Source organism: Lynx rufus, unplaced genomic scaffold, assembly GCF_022079265.1.
Source record: "Lynx rufus isolate CCGP_SWC_20201006 ecotype Redwood Valley unplaced genomic scaffold, mLynRuf1.p SCAF_1, whole genome shotgun sequence".
NCBI lineage: Eukaryota > Metazoa > Chordata > Mammalia > Carnivora > Felidae > Lynx > Lynx rufus.
This window is the reverse complement of record NW_025814823.1, coordinates 141,042,055-141,064,008: the sequence shown is the minus strand read 5'-3', so window position 1 is coordinate 141,064,008 and position 21,954 is coordinate 141,042,055. Positions and strand designations below refer to the sequence as shown.

The 21,954-nt window shown below is 42.6% G+C and overlaps 1 protein-coding gene across 1 annotated transcript; it reads right to left on the bottom strand.

The window, feature by feature from the left end:
* Positions 1–243: 243 nt before the first annotated feature.
* Positions 244–3,686, bottom strand: S100Z (S100 calcium binding protein Z). Its single transcript, XM_047069462.1, has 2 exons — positions 3,546–3,686; positions 244–402 (listed from the first exon to the last, which is right to left on the bottom strand). The coding sequence occupies exons 1-2, from the start codon at positions 3,684–3,686 to the stop codon at positions 244–246; spliced, it is 300 nt and encodes a 99-aa protein (XP_046925418.1).
* Positions 3,687–21,954: the final 18,268 nt, after the last annotated feature.

Genomic DNA, 21,954 nt, shown 5'->3' with positions numbered 1-21,954 from the left:
AGACACAAAAAGGCATACAACATCCTTAATGGGACAGGAAGATTTCGAGCAGGGCCTATAAGATTTGGAATATTTAAATCAATATATTCAGGTACACACCATTTAATAATGCTAGCAATTAGTTATATGTATATTATTTCTATTAATGGCATTACTATAACTATAGGTCTGAAGACTGCAGATGAACAGGAAGCAAATAACTATGGATAGATTTCTGCCCTTAGGTCAGCTTACTACTTATCTTTACTTTCCTTTCTTCTTCAGTTGTTCCACAAAGTAATCGTTACAAGCAACTGTCAGAGCTGCCACCATGACCACGAATTCATTAAAATCCACTTCGTTGTCCTTATTGGCATCCAGGTCCTGCATTATCTTATCAACCAACTGGGGATCCTTCTGGCACTAAAAGGAAAGAGAACGTTACTAACTCCCAGGCTTTGAGGTTCAGAATGAAATTGCATTGTCCTTTTATTTACACTAAAGTTTTAATTTCCATTTCAGAATCTAAGGGCAATTTCCAAGAGCCCATTTGCAGGTAGATTGAAAGCAAGCACCGATTCTAAATGAGTGTAGCCTTCTGCCCCAGAGCCATGTAATTCTGGCCACATAATTCTGGCTCAGGCCATATAATTCACACCGAGAAGAGCAAACAGCATCAGAGTGAGCTGTTGATCCTGAAAATGCATTTACGCAACTTCAAAGGTTGAGGGCCAGAACAGGAGACATGGAACAAAGCAGGCTTTAAAGCCAAAAGGGGATAGTAAGTGGCTCTACCATTTACCAACAATGCAACTGTGAGCAAATCACTTAACATTTTTTAATTTCCTTATTTATAAAATGAGGAAAATATCTCCCCACAAAGTTGGGGCGTACTTCAACACCAGGTTGCTAGATTTAGTAAATAAAAGTATAGGACAGCCAGTTAAATGTGAATTTCAGATGAACAATAAGTAATTTTGTAAGTATGTCCCAAATACTGCGTGGGAAGTACAATATTTTATCTGACAGCCTTACTTAGCACAACACTTGACAGACACACACAAAAGAGGCACCTAATGAAGTATACATCTTGTAAGGAGGACTGCATGTTAGGGGCGCAAAGTACAACACGGAGCCCATAGAGGGGTCAGGGTCCAGAAAGGGTGGGACTAGGAAGCACTCACTTGTCCTATGATTGGTAGTCGATGAGAAAAAATGTTAAGTTTATTTATTTCTTTTGAGAGAGAGAGAGAGAGAGAGAGAGAGGAGAGAGAGCAGGGGAGGGGCAGAGACAGAGGGAGAGAGAGAGAATCCCAAGCAGTCTGTCTCTGCATCATCAGTGTGGAACACAAGGTGGGACCAGAATTTGAAAAAAAAATTTTTAAAGTTCCTGGGGACTCCGAAAATCACTAAAAAGGTACTGTGGAGAATTACAGTGTTAGGGGCGCCTGGGTGGCTCAGTCAGTTTAAGCGTCTGATTCTTGGTTTTGACTCAGGTCATGATCTCATGGTTTGGAGAGTTCAAACCCAAGTCAGGCTCTAGGCTGGCAGCAAGGAGGCTGCTTGGGATTCTCTCTCTCTCTCTCTCTCTCTCTCTCTCTCTCTCTCTCTCTCTGCCCTTCCCCACCTCGGGCTGTCTCTGTCTCTCTCAAAATAAATAAATAAACTTAAAAAAATTGTTTTTAAAGAATTACTATGTTAAAATTTTTTTACTTTAGGGGTGCATGGCTGGCTCAGTCGGTAGAGCATGTGACTCTTGATCTCAGGGTCATGAGTGCAAACCCCACACTGGGCATAGAGATTACTTGAAAAAGTATTTTTTAAATTTTTTTTAATGTTTATTTATTTTTGAGAGAGACAGAGACAGAGAGACAGAGAGCGAGTAGGGGAGGGGCAAAGAGACACAGAATCTGAAGCAGCTTCCGGGCTCTGAGCTGTTAGCACAAAGCCCGATGTGGGGCTCAAACTCGTAAACCGTGAGATCGTGACCTGAGCTGACTGACCGGCTGAGTCACCCAGGTGCCCCTGAAAAAAAATTTTGACTTTAACGTTTTCCTAAAGAGGGCGGAGGAGAAAAGAGTGTTGTGATTACAAACACTAGAGTCTTAATACAGGGTTTGGACAAATAACATCACGCCAGGGCAGCACGTTGTGCTCCAGTCAATTCAAGGCAGCCCCATAAACATCAGAGTAAAGTTTTCCTCAGAAGGGAAGAGCCCCCAAACACTTCATTGTAAGCCTTCACGTGTAGATTTATCAACTCCTGGCTATTTTGAGATGTGAATCTCTTTGCTACCCAACTGGTCACTGGCCAGACACACCCTTTCTGTCACGCAGAATCAGCCTCTGCTTCCTGACAAAGCTAAGTATTTGTCACCACAGCGTAAGGTCCCCTGGGCTTCATTTCTGGCATAATACATAATATTAATTTTATAGACAACTAGACAAAGCCCCAGGTGTAACTAGGGCCACTAGTTATAACAAAAACTCCTGGTAAAACTAGCTGCTTCTTTGCTGCCCAGGAATGTTGAATAATTGAGGAAAGCCTAAATATCATTTACAACCCTGGGAAACTCTAGCCACAGGCGATATGGAGAAGGGTCCATGCCTACATCCAGCTGACTCTCCAGCAACACAGGGGTTAGGGCGGCCCACCCCTCCTAAAGACATGAAAATCTGTGCGCAACTTTTGACTCCCCAGAAAGTTGTGACCTCCCAAATGCTTCACTGCTAATAGCCTGCTGAGGACAGGAGGCTTACTGATAACATCAACAGTAGATTAACACATATTTTGTATGTGATAGGTATTATATACTGTACTCTTACAATAAGAGAGCTAGAGGAGAGAAACGTTATTAAGAAAATCCTAAGAGGGGCGCCTGGGTGGCTCAGTCGGTTAAGTGGCCGACTTCAGCTCAGGTCATGATCTCGCGGTCCGTGAGTTCGAGCCCCGCGTCGGGCTCTGTGCTGACAGCTCAAAGCCTGGAGGCTGCTTCAAATTCTGTGTCTCCCTCTCTCTCTGACCCTCCCCCGTTCATGCTGTCTCTCCCTGTCTCAAAAATAAATAAACGTTAAAAAAAATTGTTTTTTAAAATAAAAATTAAAAAATTTAAAAAAATCGTAAGAGAAAATACACTTACAGGAGGATTGCACTGTAAAAGATCCACAGAGAAGAGGACCCACGCAGGCTAAACCTGTGTTGTTCAGGAATTGACAGTACACAGAAAACCAAGGCCTCTACTGTTTGCTTGCCTGGCTTTTGAATCTCAGTGCAAACTGCACTGTTGAGGGGCACCTCGGGGGCTCAGTTGGTTGAGCAGCCGACTTCAGATCCGGTCATGATCTCAAGGTTCCAGAGTTTGAGCCCGGCATCGGGCTCACTGCTGTCAGCACAGAGACCGCTTCAGGTCCTCGGTCTCCCTGTCTCTGTCCCTCCCCAGTGCTCTCTCTCTGTCTCTTTCTCCCAAAAATAAACATTAAAAACAACCCAAAATCAATCGCACTGTTTGTGGCAGAGTGGTAGGAGACCGTACGGGTTACCCTTGCATGTGTAAGCTGCCACTCACCGAGAGGAATTCCGTGAGCTCTTGCTGCAGGAGCATTTTCAGTTCCCCCTTGTTGAGCTTGAATCTGTCCCCTTCCTTGCAGGAGTACTGGTGGAAGATTCTAATCATGATGTTCATGGCAATCTCCAGCTGAGTGGGCATGTTAACCTGATCACTTCCAGGGACTGGCCACCACACTCGGGGGGGGAAAAAAACACTTGTTCAAAAGAAGCAGATGGGGAAGCCTCAACCCATGCATGAGAACAGAATGCTGCCTCCCCCAATCCTCCCGCGCCACGGGGGACGCTCGCTAGGCCGTAATGCTCTTCAGTTAAAGCATCTGTGCATCTGGGGCAGGCTGCGAGGAGACCTGTGCAGGTGAGTTTTCTCCTCCCCAATCTCCACTCCCCACAAAGCTAGCAGTTTCAGTGGGTTCACAAGTTAGTAATCAGACACAAATTCGGTCAATATTAAAACATAGATTTAAAAAATTAAATCAAACATAGATTAAAAATAGAAGATGAAGAAAATACCCAATTTCATACCTGTTCCCCCAGGGCACAACTCGGCAACAGGTGTTTATCATTAAACTCTACTCTTTAAATCCGGGTTCCACCTAGGCACGCCTGTTCCCCAGAAGACAAAAATTACCAGCAAGGAGAGGTTCAAATGGAAGGGCCTCTGGGTCTGTTTTTAATCATCAGAAGGAACAGGTGTGCTCTGTTGCCCCGAGGGCCCTCAAGGTAGGGCCTGCGCCCAGTGAGCGTTAGATGAGAAGGCCAATGAGAGGCAAAGAGGAAGTCTTCAGTACCCTCCCTGTGGGGAATATGGGTAGAACTCACATTCAGGTGCTAGGAAGTTGGTGCCTGGGAAGAGCTTTAAAAATAGAGGAGAAAAGAAGAAACACTGGTTCAAACCTGTAGACTCCTTAGCAGGGCCAAGAGCAAGGTCAAGGGAATAAACAGAGCAGACTAGTTAAACAAATGCAATGGATGCTTGTATAGCTGTAAAAAAAAGGAGAGAGAGAGAATGAGGAAGCTCTCCATAAGCCAAGTTAGAAAGGAACAAAGCAATCCTAGCTGTGTAACAAAAGAAAAAACTCCACAAATTGCACGAATATATATGCATATATACTGGCATTTGCCCAAGGAGTCACTGAAAAGATGCATAAGAAATAGAAGTGGTAGCTATAAGGAGTTAGGGGAAAGAGGGTGGGACAGACTGGCTGGGAATAAGAGTTCTTATTTATACATTTTCAGCCGATCTAACTTTTTCAGTTATAGGAATGTATTACCGAGTCAAAAGACTGAAACCGAAAAAAATCCCAGGAGTGCCTGGGTGGTTGAATCAGTTAAGCAACTGATTCTTGATTTCAGCTCAGGTCATGATCTCAAGGTGTGTGAGATTGAGCCCCAAGTGGGTTCTGCCCTGAGCACGGTGCCTGCGGTGCCTGCTTCATATCCTCTCTCTCTGCTCCTCCTCTGCTCTCGCTCACTTTCAAGGAAGCAAAGAAGGAAAGAGAAAGAACAAAAGCCCAGAGCAGCTGCGTATGTAAGAAACCACGTGAGGCAGGATTCCAAGTCAGAAAACTCAGAGAAAAAAGAAAAACTAAAGCCAGAAATTGGCTACCGTGCTTTTAAACACTGCCTGTCTTCTCAAGACTGAAATTCAATTATATAAAAAGCAATATTTATATTTCCTTTCAACAAGCCTGTTGGGATGGAGCCTCTGCCAGCCCATCCCCCTCCCTCTTACCACCCACACACTCCACTGAAACCTCCCTGGAGCTCCCCCGGGGAGGTTCTCACTAAATAGATACCTAAAGTCCAATTTTCAAAAATATTTTTAAATTAGTGTTTTATTATTAAAAGAATGTCACATATGCTAAAATCATAATATTTTCAATACTCAAGAGTTTGAAATAGAAGTAAATTTCTCTTTCCACCATTCCCCACCCTTGTCCCTCTCCATTAACAGTTTCCTGGGTGAGGGGTGCCTGGGTGGCTGAGTTGGTTAAGCGTCTGACTTCGGATCAGGTCATGATCTCATGGTTTGTGGGTTCGAGCCCCGTGTTGGGCTCTGTGCTGACAGCTCAGAGCCTGGAGCCTGCTTTGGATTCTGTGTGTGTGTCTCTTTCTCTCTGCCCCTCCCCTGCTCATGCTCTGTCTCCCTCTCTCTTTCTGTCTCTCAAAAATAAATAAACATTAAAAAAATTTTTTTAAAAAGAAAAAAGCAAGTACTTAAGCACATATCACTTATATTAGTTATACTATGGCAATATTATTATATATTATTATATATTATATTATGTTATATTATGTTATAATAACTGATACAAATTACTTGACAACACTCAGGTGAGAATCATTTCTTATAATGTTCTTGTGTAGGAAGACCCAAAATAAAAAAGCTGCCAATGTTTTCTGAATTCTATGTATGCAACACAACCCCAATAAAAATAACAAGATTTGTACCAAGGGCAAGGTTTATCTGTCACGTTTACACAGGGCCTGGTATAACCAAAATGCCTGATAAATATTTGAATATATGTAGGTACATTCATCCAGTGGAATAATATGCAACTTTAGTGAAGATTGGGATAGATCCATGTAGTGATATAAAAAGATTTCCAGGGGCACCTGGGTGGCTCAGTTGGTTAAGTGTCTGCTTCACCTCAGGTCATGCTCTCACGGCTTGTGGGTTTAAGCCCCGCATCGGGCTCTGTGCTGACAGCTCAGAGCCTGGAGCCTGCTTTGGATTCTCTGTCTCCCTCTCTCTGCCCCTCCCCCGATCATGCTCTGTCTCTCTCTGTCTCTCTCTCTCTGAAAAATAAACATTAAAAAAAAATTAAAAAAAGATTTCTAAGATACGTTAAGTGAAAGAAAAAAACAAGGCATACCACATGTTGAGACTATCATGTACATTTATTTGTAAGGGTACAAATATAATATGTATCTTATATAAATTGTGTGTGTGTGTGTGTGTGTATTTTTTTTTTTCCTGTAAGGATAATAGCAGCTGACACATACATAGCACTTACTATGTGGCAGGCACATATTGGAACTCATGTAATACTTTCTGTTAAGTAGGTACTACGTTATCCCATTTATACAGATGGGGAAACAGACTGTGGTGACTAACTACCCCAGGATCACACAGCTTGTGGCAGAGGTGAGAGCTGAAGCAAGGGGGTCTGAGCTTCTCAGCATCATGATCCTGCCTCTCCCCCCAAGGAAAGCATTTTTTTGTTTTGTTTTTAATGTTTATTTATTTATTTTTGAGAGAGAGAGAGCAAGAGAGAGCAAGAGCACAAGCTGGGGAGGGGCAGATAGAGAGGGAGACACAGAATCCCAAGCAGGCTCAAGGCTCCCGGATGTTACTGCAGAGCCGGATGCGGGGCTTGAACACACAAACTGAAAGATCATGACCTGAGCTGAAGTCGGATGCTTAACCGACTGAGCCACCCATGTGCCACTTCTGTCACTATGTTTAAATACCAGTTGATCTCGCCCATTTCTCTCCATTCTTCCCCGCCTTGGGACTTCATAATTTTGATCTCTATTACCAAAACAGAGGTAGCTTCCTTTCCGTTCTCTCTACTTTCTGTTCTCCATTCCCATTTCCATTCTGCTGTCAGACCAGTTTAGGAAAAGCACAAATCACGGCCCTCACCCCTGTGCGGTCAAAAGTCCCACCTTGCCTAAAAACTGACCAAAATGCTGTGCTCTCATTCTTCCTTGCCTTGGCACATTCTGGAAAGCTCACTGTATCTATTCTTTGAAGCTCAGTTCAAATATCTCCCCTTGGAAGTTTTCCAGCACTTTCCCAACTTTGAACCTCCCACCTTGGGTAGATGCCCACCTGTCTTCTTATCCACTGGAGCATCTCTTTACCGTTTTTATCATTTCATTTAGCACACATTCCTGTAATCACTTTTTTTTTAAGCCTGCTCATATAGTCTCCACTCTATGGACCATGAATGAGTCCTTTGATGGCAGATTTGGTATCTGGTTCATCTCTGAAATGTTAGCACCAATTCCAACAATAGGAGGGAAATGCTCAGAAATCTTTGCTGGTGGATGGATTAATGAGCAAAGGACCCATAGTGGGAAACTAAGATCTTTAAAGATTTCAGCCTTGTCTAGTTTAATTGTCTAAAGATTTGATTGCCTTTACTTCATATAAAAAAACTTGTTTCATCAAAGGGAGAGACAGAAAATAGTCATTTCAAACAATATAAGCAGTTTGAATTTGGAATTAAATACTTTCAGATTAAGTTGCTGAAGTTAATAAGTGCACTAAGTCTTACAGAGCACGTATGTCTCAGCAGTATTATATTTAAATCATATTCAACCACAAATGAATTTACTTGGAGAATTCAGATGGCAGGCAAAACTCTTAATGGAATATATATGCAAAATTGTCATGCTATAATCTGATTCGAGAGATGAGAATGTGACCTCTGTCTTTTTTGCTCTTGGGATTTAGAAACAAGGTGGTTTCTACTTGGTTTCTGCTTGGTTTTAGCAGACCTAGATATTTCTTTTGGTACATGGTGCCCCTTAGCGTCAGGCTGTAGGACTGCATCTGGAAACATTCCCAGAATGCGCTTGAAATTCTGTAAGACTCTTGGCCCTTCAGCGGGCTTATCTGTGATGTAAGCCAGCCTCAACCTCCACCCTCCAGGAGCCTTTCAGAAACAAAGATAATGTCAAAAGGACTCGGTCAGGCTAGGAACGCAAATTTACAAGTGACATGAAATCCCAGGGTGGGCAAGGAAGACACATCTGTTTAAGTCCCTTTACATATTCTATTCATTATTACAGTTTTACTTTTCAATCTCTGGCATGAGTCATAACCCTTAGGGCTAAAAGGTATAATTGTGCATCCAAGATGGTGTGCAAAGAATGAGAAAAATGGAAATTTCAGATCTGGGGGAGTTTACAAGTAAGGGCTATTTTGGAGGAAAAAAGTACAAATCCACAGGTAGGAGGCAAAAAGAGGAGAGTTGGTTTAAGTGGGGCCGTGGCCCAGGAGTCTAAAAGAAAGGAAATATGTGAAAAAAATAGGCCATCATATTAACTGGGACACCACCCAGCCCCCCAGGCTGCTGAACCTGCCACAAAATCCTAGGAGGCTCTGCCTCTGGGGTCAAGGCCAGAGTTATGCAGGAGGCCAAATTGCCTCCTTGCAAAGTTTCCAGTTTTGTCTTTTAAAAAAATTTTTTTTTAATATTTATTTATTTTTAAGAAAGAGCAGGGGCGCCTGGGTGGCGCAGTCGGTTAAGCGTCCGACTTCAGCCAGGTCACGATCTCGCGGTCCGGGAGTTCGAGCCCCGCGTCGGGCTCTGGGCTGATGGCTCAGAGCCTGGAGCCTGTTTCCGATTCTGTGTCTCCCTCTCTCTCTGCCCCTCCCCCGTTCATGCTCTGTCTCTCTCTGTCCCAAAAATAAATAAACGTTGAAAAAAAAAATTAAAAAAAAAAAAAAAGAAAAGAAAGAGCAAAAGACAGAGTGTGAGCTGGGGGGGGGGGGGGTGGTGAGGAGTAGGGCACAGAGGGAGACACAGAATCCGAGGCAGGTTGCAGGCTCCAAGCTGTCAGCACAGAGCCTGACGCAGGGCTTGAGCGGACCAACTGTGAGATCATGACCTGAGCTGAAGTTGGACACTTAACCGACTGAGCCACCCAGGCGCCCCTTGTCTTTTTATTCAACCTGATTCAAATGGTCTGACATTTTCATAGCTATGACATGGATGGAATCTATGATTACATGCGTGTGGGAGGGAGGGATTACAAGGCAGCATGAGGAAACTTTTGGGGGTGATGGATATGGTCATTGTCTTGATCGTGGTGATGATGTACACATGTCAGAATTTATCCAAATATACCTTTTAAATGTGTGCTTTAGGGGCGCCTGGGTGGTTCAGTCGGTTAAGCGGCCGACTTCGGCTCAAGTCACGATCTCGAGGTCCGTGAGTTCGAGCCCCGCATCGGGCTCTGGGCTGACGGCTCAGAGCCTGGAGCCTGCTTCAGATTCTGTGTCTCCCTCTCTCTGACCCTCCCCCGTTCATGCTCTGTCTCTGTCTCAAAAATAAATAAATGTTAAAAAAAATTTTTTTTAAATAAATGTGTACTTTATTATGTGCTCCATTATAACTCAATAAAGCTAGTCAAAGAAACTTTCCCAGAATCACATAACTAGATTACAGCATGCTGACGTTCAAACCCATGTGTGTCTGACAAAAATAAAGAAATACATAAAGTTATGCAGCCATTTAAAATTAGAATTAGAAAGACTGAAGAAAAAAAACAGAAAAAAGAAAAAAAAAAGAAAAACTACAGAAATGCAAAAATATTTTTCCCAGCACAATAAATGACAGTAGCAAAATAACCATATGGGTGCAGTCATGGAAAAAATCTGCATACATGTAGAAGAGAAGGAAAATACGAATAGTTTGAATAGTTATCTAATAGAATTATGGATGCTTTTTAAAAGTTTCAATGCTGCCATTAAATTGTATTTTCAATTAAATATCAATTATAATTGTATAATATCTAAAATTATAATCTATCTCCATATTAGGCAATGTCTTTTAAGGTGCAATGTTGAATTTTAATACTTAGTATATAAAATTCTAGGTTCAAAATGATTATGCCATTTGTTTATATATGCAAGAGAAAAGATAAAGGAACTATGCAAAAATGTTAATAGGAGTTTTTGAAGGAGGTTTTTTCTTTTTTCTACATGTGTTATTCTTGGTTTTGGTAATTTTAAATCTTCGGTAATAGCTCTTTTTACTTTTATAACTAAAAAAATGCAATGGAGTGTTTTAAAAAACATGGAGTTGACAAAGCATTTGAACCACCTAAATATAGATTTTTGGCTGTACTATCCACTGACTTTCCTCAGGCACTTTCGAGTTTGCAAAGCTCTTTTTACACACACTATTAAGCAGCAAATATTTTCCCAGTGCTATATAGAGTCCGTGAGAAATTACATAATTCAGGACAAATGCTCAAAGATTACTGAAAAATACATTATTAAATACCAAACCAACCATAAGGTACATAAGTGGGCCTCCTTCTTCATGAGAGGAAAAGGACAACCTCAAGTTAATGCCCTTGAACTCCTTTTCCTTTGACAAAGTTTTTTATTCCAAAGTTGGTTTAAGGATCAGCACGTGGGCTCACTGTGGAGGGTGGAGGGGCTGTCCTGTTTCTCATTCTTCTGAAAACAATTAGGACAATGACGTGAAGGGCAGGGGTCCCTTGAGGAACCAGGAACCGTAAGGAGAGCTGTGACTGCACATTTCTCCTCACCCTTGTGGTCCAAAACAAACAAACAAACAAACAAACAACAACCCAGAAACAAAACAGGCTTAGGAGACTGGCCACACATTTCTGCCAGGAAAGTCTGTCTCTGCTCCAGGAACGGCAGAAAGATTCTTCCCTTTTCTTTCCCTTTAAGGCTCTCTCCTACATCCCTGAGTTCAAGGTGTATCATATCTGCTGAATACCTGCTGAATTCAAGATATGTCATCTTGCCCTCTACCTGAAGACTAAAGCTAACAGTAAAAAAGAAGAGGAATTCTAAGAACAGCTGGCTGGCTCAATCAGGGGAATATATGACCCTTGATTGCGACGTTGTGAGTTCAAGCCCCACACTGGGTGTAGAGATTACTTAAAAATAAGATCCTCCTTTTTCTGTTACAAGTCAAACACCTCTTTCCCCAGATGAAATGAGGAGATTTTTACAATTCGCTTCAAAATAATTCAGCGGCTGGGAGGTAGGTGGTTTGGTATGGGAAGTGGGTAGAGAAGACATTGAACCAGACTGGCCATGAGTCCATTTTAACCGGTGAAGCTGGGAGCTGGGTACATGGCAGTTCTTTAGACTAGTCTACTTTTTTAGTCTCTATGTTTGAGTCTCTATGTTGAGACTTTCCTTAATAAAAAGTGTGCATATACGTATATACACCTACATAATCCCCACCTTTGTCAGCATGAGAAAAAAAGTTAATACTGCAATTATTTCACCAGAGAAGTGACTTAATGGCACTGAGCATATGGAGGATTACTGATAGAGAAGCTGTGACTTTTTGTCACTGTTGCACACAGATAAAGAACAGCTTAAACATAGTAAGGGCAACAAGAACCTCCCCAACAATGAAGGCTGTTAAACACTGAAATAATTACTAGGAGAAGATAGCTAAGGAAATTCTTTCACTGCAAATAGAGATTAAAACAGAGTTCTTTACATGATGGGTAAGTAGAATATTAACGCTTGTTGGTTGCCCAAATTTATTCTGGGGCAAAAGGAGGTGGGTGAATCTTGATGTGAACCTTAGCCAGTCACAACGACTAGACTGAAAAAAAAAAGCAGGTAGAATAGAACGCGTTTGGACAAGTGGCATGCATCTGTTCCACAAGTCTGAACCTCAGCTTGTTTATTGTCTAGCTATTAGGAAGCCCAACAATTACACTTCCAATGTCAGCCAAAACCACAGTCCTTGTCTGCAAGGACGCTGAAACAAGGTCCCACTGGTAGCCAGTCTTCACAATGGCACCAAAACGACTTTTGTCTCCTGTATTCACCCCTTGGTGTTCGTCCCCTCCCACACTGAGCATCACTGATCCGTGTTACCAATAGGATATTGTGTGTGACTTGTAAGACTAGGGCGTAAAAGGGGTGCCTGGGTGGCTCAGTTTGACTCCTGATTTTTGCTCAGGTCATGATCCCAGGGTGGTGAGATTGAGCCCCATGTTAGGCTCCGTGCTGAACTTGGAGATCATGGAGTCTGCTTGAGATTCTCTCTCTCTCTCTCTCTCTCTCTCCCTCTGCCCCTTCTCCCTACCTTGAGCACTGTGCTCATACTCACAGGCACTCTCTTTCTCTCTCTCTCTCTCAAAAAAAAAAAAAAAAAAAAAAAGCTTAGGGCATAAAAGACATTGTGACTTCTGCTTTGCTTTCTCTTAGATCACATGCTCTGGGGAAGTCAGTTACCACGTTGTGAGGACACCCAACAAGCCCCATGCAGAGAGATCCATGTGGCAAAGAACAGAGGCCTTCAGCCAACAAGCAGCACCAACCTGCCGGGCATGTGATGAGACTCCTTAAAAGGGGATCCTCCAGCCACAGTGAAGCCTTCACATGACCGCAGGATGACATTTTAGGAAACCCCAAGCCACAACTGCAGCTACATAGCTCCCAAATTCCTGTCCATAGGAACTACATGAGATAATACATATTTAAAGCAAAATTTTGGGTAAATCATTATGAAACAATAGACATCTATATAGCTTATTGGTTAAAAGTTTAGTCTTTTTTTTTTTTAACATTTATTTATTTTTGAGAGAGAGTGAGAATGGGGCAGGGGCAGAGAGAGAGGGGACAGAGGGTCTGAAGCAGGCTCCGTGCTGAAAGCAGACAGTCCAATGTGGGGCTTGAACTCACTAACATTGAGATCATGACCTGAGCCTAAGTCAGCCGCTTAACTGACTGAGCCACCCAGGCGCCCCCAAAATTTTAGTCTTTTTTACATGACTCTTCAGAAAAATGGTGCAATGTAAACAAATATATGCCTTCTATTATAAGTTCTCAGAAATACACAGGTAAGAAAGGAAATGCTCATATCTGGTCTCAGAATGGACAAACTCTTACAGGAGGGGGCACTGTTTCCCATTTTCCACAGCACCTTTCTCCACAAAGCAGAAGTGAAGATTTAGGGGGAGTAACAATGCTGCGACCTCCTTGAATAGCTTAATAGAGTTACTACAGGGCTTTTAAAAAATTAACAGTTTAACCGAGAACCGCTGTTTCTGATACTGAAAACATCACCTCGGATCACAAAGCAGCACGGCTTTCTCACTCCTCAGCATCATCCAAGCAATGTCTGCTCAATAAAACTTCTCTTATTTCCAAAGTTCACTCAAGTGCATTAGTGCTTATTTCTCAGTTGTCGGTTTTTGTGATTCACAACCCAGAACTCCAAAAGCTTCCTAGCAGCCCCTCCCCAGCTTCCCAGAGTGAGAAGCTGAGAGAGCAAGGCCCGTCCCAGAGTCCCCAGGGAGAAAGGTTTCTCCCTCCATTCTAGCCTCCTCCAATAAACGGCAACCCTAAAAGTTTTCTGTTTCTGAAATTTGTTCAGTAGCGTAAGCTCATCTTTTTTATTCTCTGCCACAAATGAGGTTAGAGTTCCTGGTATAGACACAGCATGTATAGGGGCTGCAAGTAGCAAGGACTGTAAAGTCAAACAGGGCAGTGAATGGCCTCTGGTGCTTATCAGCCACAGAGGGAGGAGTTCTCTCATCCTGCCAATTCTGCCATGTGGTTTTGGACATCATTCTTAGAAGAATCACCTCAAGCATTGTTTACTTACAGCTTTCACAAGAGTTAAAAAAATTTTTTTTAAGTTTATTTATTTATTGGGGTGGGGGGCAGGGGCAGAGAGAGAAGGGGAGAGAGAGAGAGAGAGAGAGAGAGAGAGAGAATCCCAAGCAGGCTCTGCACTGTCAGCATTGAGCCCAATGTGGGGCTCAAACTCACGAACCGTGAGATCATGACCTGAGCCAAAACCAAGAATCAGATGTTTAACCGACTGAGCCACCCAGGTGCCCCTCGCAAGAGTTTTGAGAGCCAGTCATGTTTATTTCAATGTAATCCTTTTCTGTTTCAGCAGCTACTCTCAACTTCCATAGTTTGCCATTAAGAACCCTGAGTGGTTTGCCCCATTCAAGACAGACTCTGCTAAACTGATAAAATCTCCATAGAGCCCTGCCCTTGGTCCAGCAAGCAGCAGACTCTCCAAAAAGAATAGGCCTGATAGACTGGATTTGCCAGTTTCAGGTTAAGTTACAAACTTAGGCAAAGTCACAGAGCCTAATTATGGTTGCACCTTTGTAGACCACTAGATTCCCTGGAGTTTGGTGTTTGCCTCCATGTGACTAAGACTCCTCACTTTCCAGCAGAGATGGATGGGGTCCAGGGCGTGAAGATCCTGCATCATTTTTTGGGGGGGAGGAGGGACTTTAATACATATGCCTCCAAAAGACCTGGACTCCAACAAAGTTATTTGCTCATTTTCAGCAAGCAAACTCCTCCTTTTCCCAGCAGCTCAGAAATAGATTGGTGGTGGTAAAAGTTGCTCAGATATCCTAATCTTAGTCAACTCTGAGCTCCCAAGTTCATATAATAATGATATATTTCTCCTACCTTGATTTGGCTCTCAATACATGGACACCATACGCTTTAATGTTTACTTTTTTTTTTTTTAATTTTTAACGTTTATTTATTTTTGAGACAGAGAGAGACAGAGCATGAACGGGGGAGGGTCAGAGAGAGGGAGACACAGAATCTGAAACAGGCTCCAGGCTCTGAGCTGTCAGCACAGAGCCCGACGCGGGGCTTGAACTCACTGACCGTGAGATCATGACCTGAGCCGAAGTCGGCCGCTTAACCGACTGAGACACCCAGGCGCCCCTAATGTTTACTTTTCTTTAGCCAAAGCAAACCATCTGGTTACAATTGAAAATTTTTTTAGATTTTTTATATTCTATATATCCACCAAGTTGAGACATTTCTCTTTACAGCCTATAGCCTTAGCAGGTTCATTTCCTATGTATCATCCCTGTAAAGGAATAGGAGTTGAAAAACTCCCATACTTACTCACTTATAAACATATAGTTTTTTGGTTTTTCTTTTAATTTTTTTTTTTACATTTATTTATTTTTGAGAGACAGAGTGAGACAAAGTGAGAGTGGGGGAGGGGCAGAGAGAGAGGGAGACACAGGATCGGAAGCAGGCTCCAGGCTCTGAGCTGTCAGCACAGAGCCCAACGTGGGGCTCGAACCCACAGACCGTGAGATCATGACCTGAGCCGAAGTCAGACACGCAACCGACTGAGCCACCCAGGCGCCCCTATAAACATATAGTTTTGAAATAAAAGTTAAGAGGTTACTTGTGAAGAATTTATGTTTTTAGACTTGGGAATGATTAGCCTCCACCCTCAGCATCATCATCTTTGCCCTACGATGATATCTCAGAGGAATCAGCCATTTCCCCTCACCTTATTCTTGGCCTGATGTTCCCTAAGCCAATCTGTGCCATGATTTGACTGGCAAGAGAAGATGGCTGAAGACTGAGAAGGAACGAAAGACCCTTGGAAATCCCTGGAGTTTCACATACTTTTGGAACTTCATTTCGATTGCTTCAAGAGAGAGGCTCCACCCTCTTTATACCTATCAAAAGATGACTGACAGATTGAAACCGGTCCTGGCTGTTCTTTTAGCAAGCAAAATCTTTATTGCTTCAAATTCTGGATAGATAGGAACTTCCATTAAGCCCTTTTAAAAACTGGCTAAAGAAAATGGCAGGCAAAAACCAACAAAAGATGTTCCTAGGAGCTCATGAAGTTATATTTTATTATAAACAATTTTTATTTTTTCTAAAAACCTTAGGTAAGAAAGTTTATGTGAGAGACTCTAGGTTTGATTATTAAAAACAAGAATGGGATGGATCAAGAAAATTTTTATCTAACGAATCCATTTCAGAGAGAGGATGTATGGAACCCCAGATTTCATTTGAGATATGCAAGTCCTATATTGGTTGGCTGTATTTGACACTGTTTCCCATTCCTGCCTTCTGAAGGCTTCTATTCTTTGTTTCTATGATCTCTTACTATGAGGCTTTCCCTCCAACCTCTAACTCTTCTTCCTCTGTGTCCTTGCCTCTGAAGGAATCTTGCCTTCTAATGTCTGCCCTTTAAATGTGGGTATTCTCCAGTGCTCTATGTGGTCAACACAGGCAATTTTATCTACTATGATGGTTTCACCTTCAGGCTATAAAATTCCAATTCCCAAGCCTACTTCCTCAACCCTGACCTGAGATCCCTGAGAATCGTATCAGTACTGTTTTACTTCCATTCACCTACAATACAGACCCACAACTTCCTGTGACATGCCAATGTTTTGCATAGCCTAGCTACTTGCCTATCACTTGTATACTTACACTTCCGGGAGGAGAAATTAGATCATGAATTTTATTGCTCTTTCTTTGGACTTGAATTTGTCATAGGCTATACTAGTTAGAATGCATTTTGGGGTGCTTGGATGGCTCAGTTAGGCGCCCGACTTCAGCTCAGGTCATGATCTCATGGTTCGTGGGTTTGATCCCTGCATCGGGCTCTGCTTGCTCAGAGCCTGGAGCCTGCTTCGGATTCTGTTGTCTCCTCTCTCTGCCCCTCCCCTGCTCGTGCTCTCACTCTGTCCCTCAAAAATAAGTAAATGTAATAAAAACAATTTTTTTTAAAGTCATCTCTATGCCTAACACCGGGGCTTAAACTCATGACCCTGAGATCAAGAGTCTCACGCTCCACCTAATGAGCTAGCCAGGTGCCCCATCATCCTCAAAAATCTTAAGAGGAATTATTAGCCCTGGTTTACAGCTCTTTAAGCTGAGGCACAGAGTGGTTTCATAGCTTTCTCAAAGTCGCTGCAGCAATGAAGTGAGGATTTGAACCCAGGGCATCTGGTTCCAGAAGTACTTAATGTTTACCACACTAGGAGGCATACAGAGGGGAGGGAATCTATCTCCAGCAGTTTCTTGCCAGACTCAGGGCCTTCCCACTCTGTTTACTCAGAGATTTATGGGCTGTGAATCATAAATTACAGTTCTTCCTGCTTTCCCTCATAAGGAACATGCCTGCCAAGCCCTGAGTCTGGATTCGCACAGCCACAGAGGCTTCCTCAGACCTGTGCGATTCCCAGCCAGGGCTCCTCACTGCCCCAGCTCCCTGAAGGAAGACTGCTCCCATCACCATCCCCTGAAATTTAGATAAGAGCATTCTCCTTACCTCATCTCTTCAGAATGCAGCTGGAAGATTAAAAAAAAAAACAAAAAAACAAAAAAACAAAAAAACCAAGGTGGAAGATTCTTGTTTCTAAATCTAGTAGTTGGAGTGTGAAGGGGGAGGGCTTTGGGCCAGAGAGGAGGGGTTGAGGAGCACAAACAAGGCCAGGAAGCAGTTGCCATGGGGCTTCCTCTCTAAAAGGTGACCTTACCTTGGCCGCAAAAGAAACACACACACACACACACACACACACACACACACAGCCCATGAGCAGCCTGATGGTGGGTTTTGATAGGCCCCTTGTCCTGCAGGTAGTCTGTTCTGGCTCCTGTAACCATCCTGGCGTCCTGCTTAACTCTCACCTTGAAAACTCCAAAGTTCCCGGGGCACCTGGGTGGCTCAGTCGGTTAAGCATCCAACTTCAGCTCCAGTCATGACCTCACAGTTTGTGGGTTTGATCCTCGTGTCCGGCTCTCGGCTCTCAGCACAAATCCCGCTTTGGATCCTCTGTCCCCCCTCACTCTGCCCTGCTCACGCTCTTTCTCAAAACTAAATAAACATTAAGAAAAAAGTTTACGCTCCAAAGTTTCCTGTTCCTGGCCAGGCTGAAGGATCCAGAAGCACTTTCAAGGTACAGCTTGGGCTCCCTAGATCTGCTCAAGAGATTTAACTTAATCTTCTGTCTTCTCAGACATGTCACGTCATGTCTTGCTCCTGTCTTGTCAGGTGCCAGTTTAATTCCTGTCCCAGGAAACCACAGCAGCCATGTGCACTCCTCCTCAGAGCAGCCAGCACTGGGAATGTTTAGACCATCAATGCTGGGTGTAAGATCTCTCTTGGCCTAGAGAACGACTATCAAAAGAAGAGAGAGGGGAAGGCACAGCTCAGGAAATGTCCAACACACAAAACACTATCTTGAAAAAAGCAACTCCAACGTAGATTCTGAAGACTGGAACCTCTCTCTTTCTAAAATAACTATTCTACCCCACCCAAAAATGGAAATGAAGAGGATCTACCCTGTATCAGGGGACATCAAATGAATATCAAGTAGGTAATTTAAAAATGACACAAAAAGATATACACATGACTTATCACATGCTCTGACCCAGGTCTATAAGCATCCCTCTACACATGCTGAAACTCACACTCAGGATCTTGCCTTGAATAACCAACCAAACTCAACATCCCTGATACGATGAGCTACTACGGCAGCTAACATGGAGGCCTGAGCTATGGCTGTGGCTGGGGAGGCTACAGATACGGCTGCTGCTATCCGTGGTGCTATGTAGGATATGGATTCTCTGGCTTTTACTGAAATTCTGCCGCAAGTGCCCAATATCTGAGGCCATAACAGGGTTATCCAAATCTGACTACAATAATCAAACCAGGGGCGCCTAGATGGCTCAGTCAGTTGAACGTCTGACTTCAGCTCAGGTCATGGTCTCACGGTTCCTGAGTTCGAGCCCTGCGTCGGGCTCTGTGCTGACAGCTTGGAGCCTGGAGCCTGTTTTGGATTCTGTGTCTCCCTCCCTCTCTGCCCCCCCTCCCAAATAAATGAACATTAATTTTTTTATATATAATAATCAAACCAAACAATATCATTCAGGATCAAGCCAAGATCGAAAGCATTTTGCATCTAAGATTTTAGGAATATTTATCACTTTATAATGGTCTCCTTCATGTCTCTTGCTTTCCTTTACTTGTGCTTTTATAACTGAGACTTCTTTATTCCTTTTGCAATAAATTATCTTAAGTTAAAACAGCAGAAAAAGAAAGAAAGGAATGAAGGGAGGGAGAGGGAAGGAAGGGATGGAAAAGAAAGAGGGAAGGAAAGTTAAGAGGATCCAAACTGTAGAATCACAGAATGATAGGCATTCTAGGGAGATCAGAACGAATGTGTAGGAGCAAAAGGCACATGTGAAATGTCCACATTGCCAGTTAAGGATGAATCCTGTTAGAGTAGAATTCCCAGGCACAGCCAGACAGCTCCAGATGGTGGTCGGGGGTGAAGGGGGTCCTGTTCTCCGTTCTTCCCTGTCCTTAGAAGCATACTGACATCACCATGAGAAAGCAAAGCCATACGAATTTTACTATTCTTAGCTGCTTCCCATTAAGTGCAAAATGAACAGATGTATAACCAGAGTTCTTGGTCAACAGAGCCTTTGAATCCTGTAGTATGCTTTTTAAATTGTCAATGGGGTACAGTTAACAAAGTCTAGAATGGGAAAAACTACAAACAACCTGTTTTCTTCAACAAGTACATTGCAAAGGGGAAAAAGGATAAGTGGAGAGACTAAAAAGACATTAATCAATTGCAATGTGTGAGCTTCATGTGGATTCTGATTCTTTTTTAACCAAAAAAAAAAAAAAAAAAAAAAGAAACCAATTAGAAAATCTGAGACAAGTGGAAATTTGAACACTGACAGGATACTTGATATTAAGAAATTGCTTTTTGTAAGGCACAATTTTTAAATTCCCTATTTTTTAGAGTACTGAAACATTTACAAGTGAAATAATACGATTTCTGGGATTTGCTTCAGAATAAATGAGATAAGGAGGTGGGTAGAGTAGAATTTAACAATAAATACTGGTCATTAGGACTGAGTGATGGATACATGGAACTTCCTTTTACAATATACCATCTGTGAGGGAACAAAGTCCCCCATAATTAAGTTTTTAAAAAGTAAAATGAAAGGAAACAGAATTCTAGTTTTAATTAACAAAAACTATTATTGAAATAAATACCCTCATTTCCCTACTTGCCTTTCAATTTTTTAATTTTCATTTTTATAATTTTTTCCTTCAATTTTTTTTTAAATCACAAATTCTGACAAAGCAGTCATATTTTTAACAAAATCTCCCATCTGCAAGTATCTTTGGTTGGAGTGAAATTCTGCCACCAATAAGAAATAGACACAGCCCCCTCCAGGTGCCCAAGTGGCTTCTGAAAGAGCTCAACACAAGGCTTGGCTAAAACTACTTTCTCTGGATTAACTAATTAAGTCTACCCAGTGCTACACAGAAGCTATAATTAAACCCTTTTGTGTACTTAAGTCATTCACGCAGGCTACATGGTGAAACTGGGGTGAGGAACTTGGAACCCAGCCAAGACGCGGCAATTTTGAGAATTAATCCCTTCTCTGCAGGTGATGGTGAGCTGCCCAAGGCCCAGGGCTCAAACTTCAAGCTCTTAGGTACCAGCAGTAGTGACCACAGGCCTGTTCTCACATTCTCCATAAAAGAATAATAGAGAACGTTCTAGAATAAATGACTTTCCAAATAGAACAGAAGTTTTCTGCAACCCACCCAGAAAAGTAATTTAGATGTCCTCTCAGAGATAATACAAACAGAAATGGGACCAAATTGCCCCAAGGCCAGAACCTTTCAAATGTCACTGCCTTATTGGTGAGAAGGAGGTGGAGAAAAAAATACCAAGTAAATACAGGAGTAAAGAGAGTTCCTGCTCTCAGCACAGAGCCCGCTTCAGATCCTCTATCCCCCTCTCCCTCCACCCCACTTGTGCACTCTCTTTCTCTCAAAAATAAATAAACATTAACAAAAAAATTAAAACTCCAAAGTTTCCTGTTCTTGTCTAGGCTGAAGGACCCAGAAGCAGCTTCAAGGTACAGCTTGTTCTTGCCTGTCCTTAGAAGCATATTGACATCACTTCCAAGTTGTTCAGACTGACAAATATTTAAGACTGTGGAAACTCAGTGTTTACAGCAGTGTGGGCAAACAGACACGCACTGCTGACAGATATATACATTGGGGCAAAATCTCAAGAGGGCAATTTATCATGACCAAAATTATACATACCCCTGGGACACTTGGCTGCCTTAATTGGAGCAGTGTGAGACTCTTCATCTTGGGGTTATGGCTTTGAGCCCCATGTGGGGTGCAGAGATTTCTTAAATAAACAAGCCTTTAAAAAATATTACGCATACTCTTTGACCAAGAACTTAAAAAAAAACACAAAACCAGAAAGTATACTTCTAGTAATACGGTATATCCAAAGACACTCCTACCATCAACAGTTCCCGCTCAGGGCACCTGGCTGGCTCAGTTGGTAGAGCATGCATTTCTTGATCTCAGAGTTGTGAGTTCAAGCCCCACAATGGGTGTAGGGATTGCTTAAAAATAAAATCTTAAAAAAAAAAACCCCACAGAAACCAAACAGTTCCCTGTCTACTGAATCACACTCATCAACATAGTCTAAAGATAACAGAGGGGCACCTGGGTGGCTGAGTCAATTAAGCATCTGACTCTAGATTTTGGCTCAGGTCATGGTCTCCTGGTTTGTGAAATCAAGTCCTGTGTCAAGCTGTGCGCTGACAGTGCAGAGCCTGCTTGGGATTCTCTCTTTCTCTCCCTCTGCCCCTCTCCTGCTTGTGCTCTCTCAAAATAAATAAACTTAAAAAAATAAAAATAAAGATAATAGAATCCCTCTCATTGCTTGTCCTTCCCCACAATCCTCCACTCCCTTTCCCAATTAAACTTGCTATACCGGATCATCGTTCATTACCATGTCCACTTCCTTCTCATTCTTTCTTAAATACACACAACTGTGGCTTCCTATCCCCACCA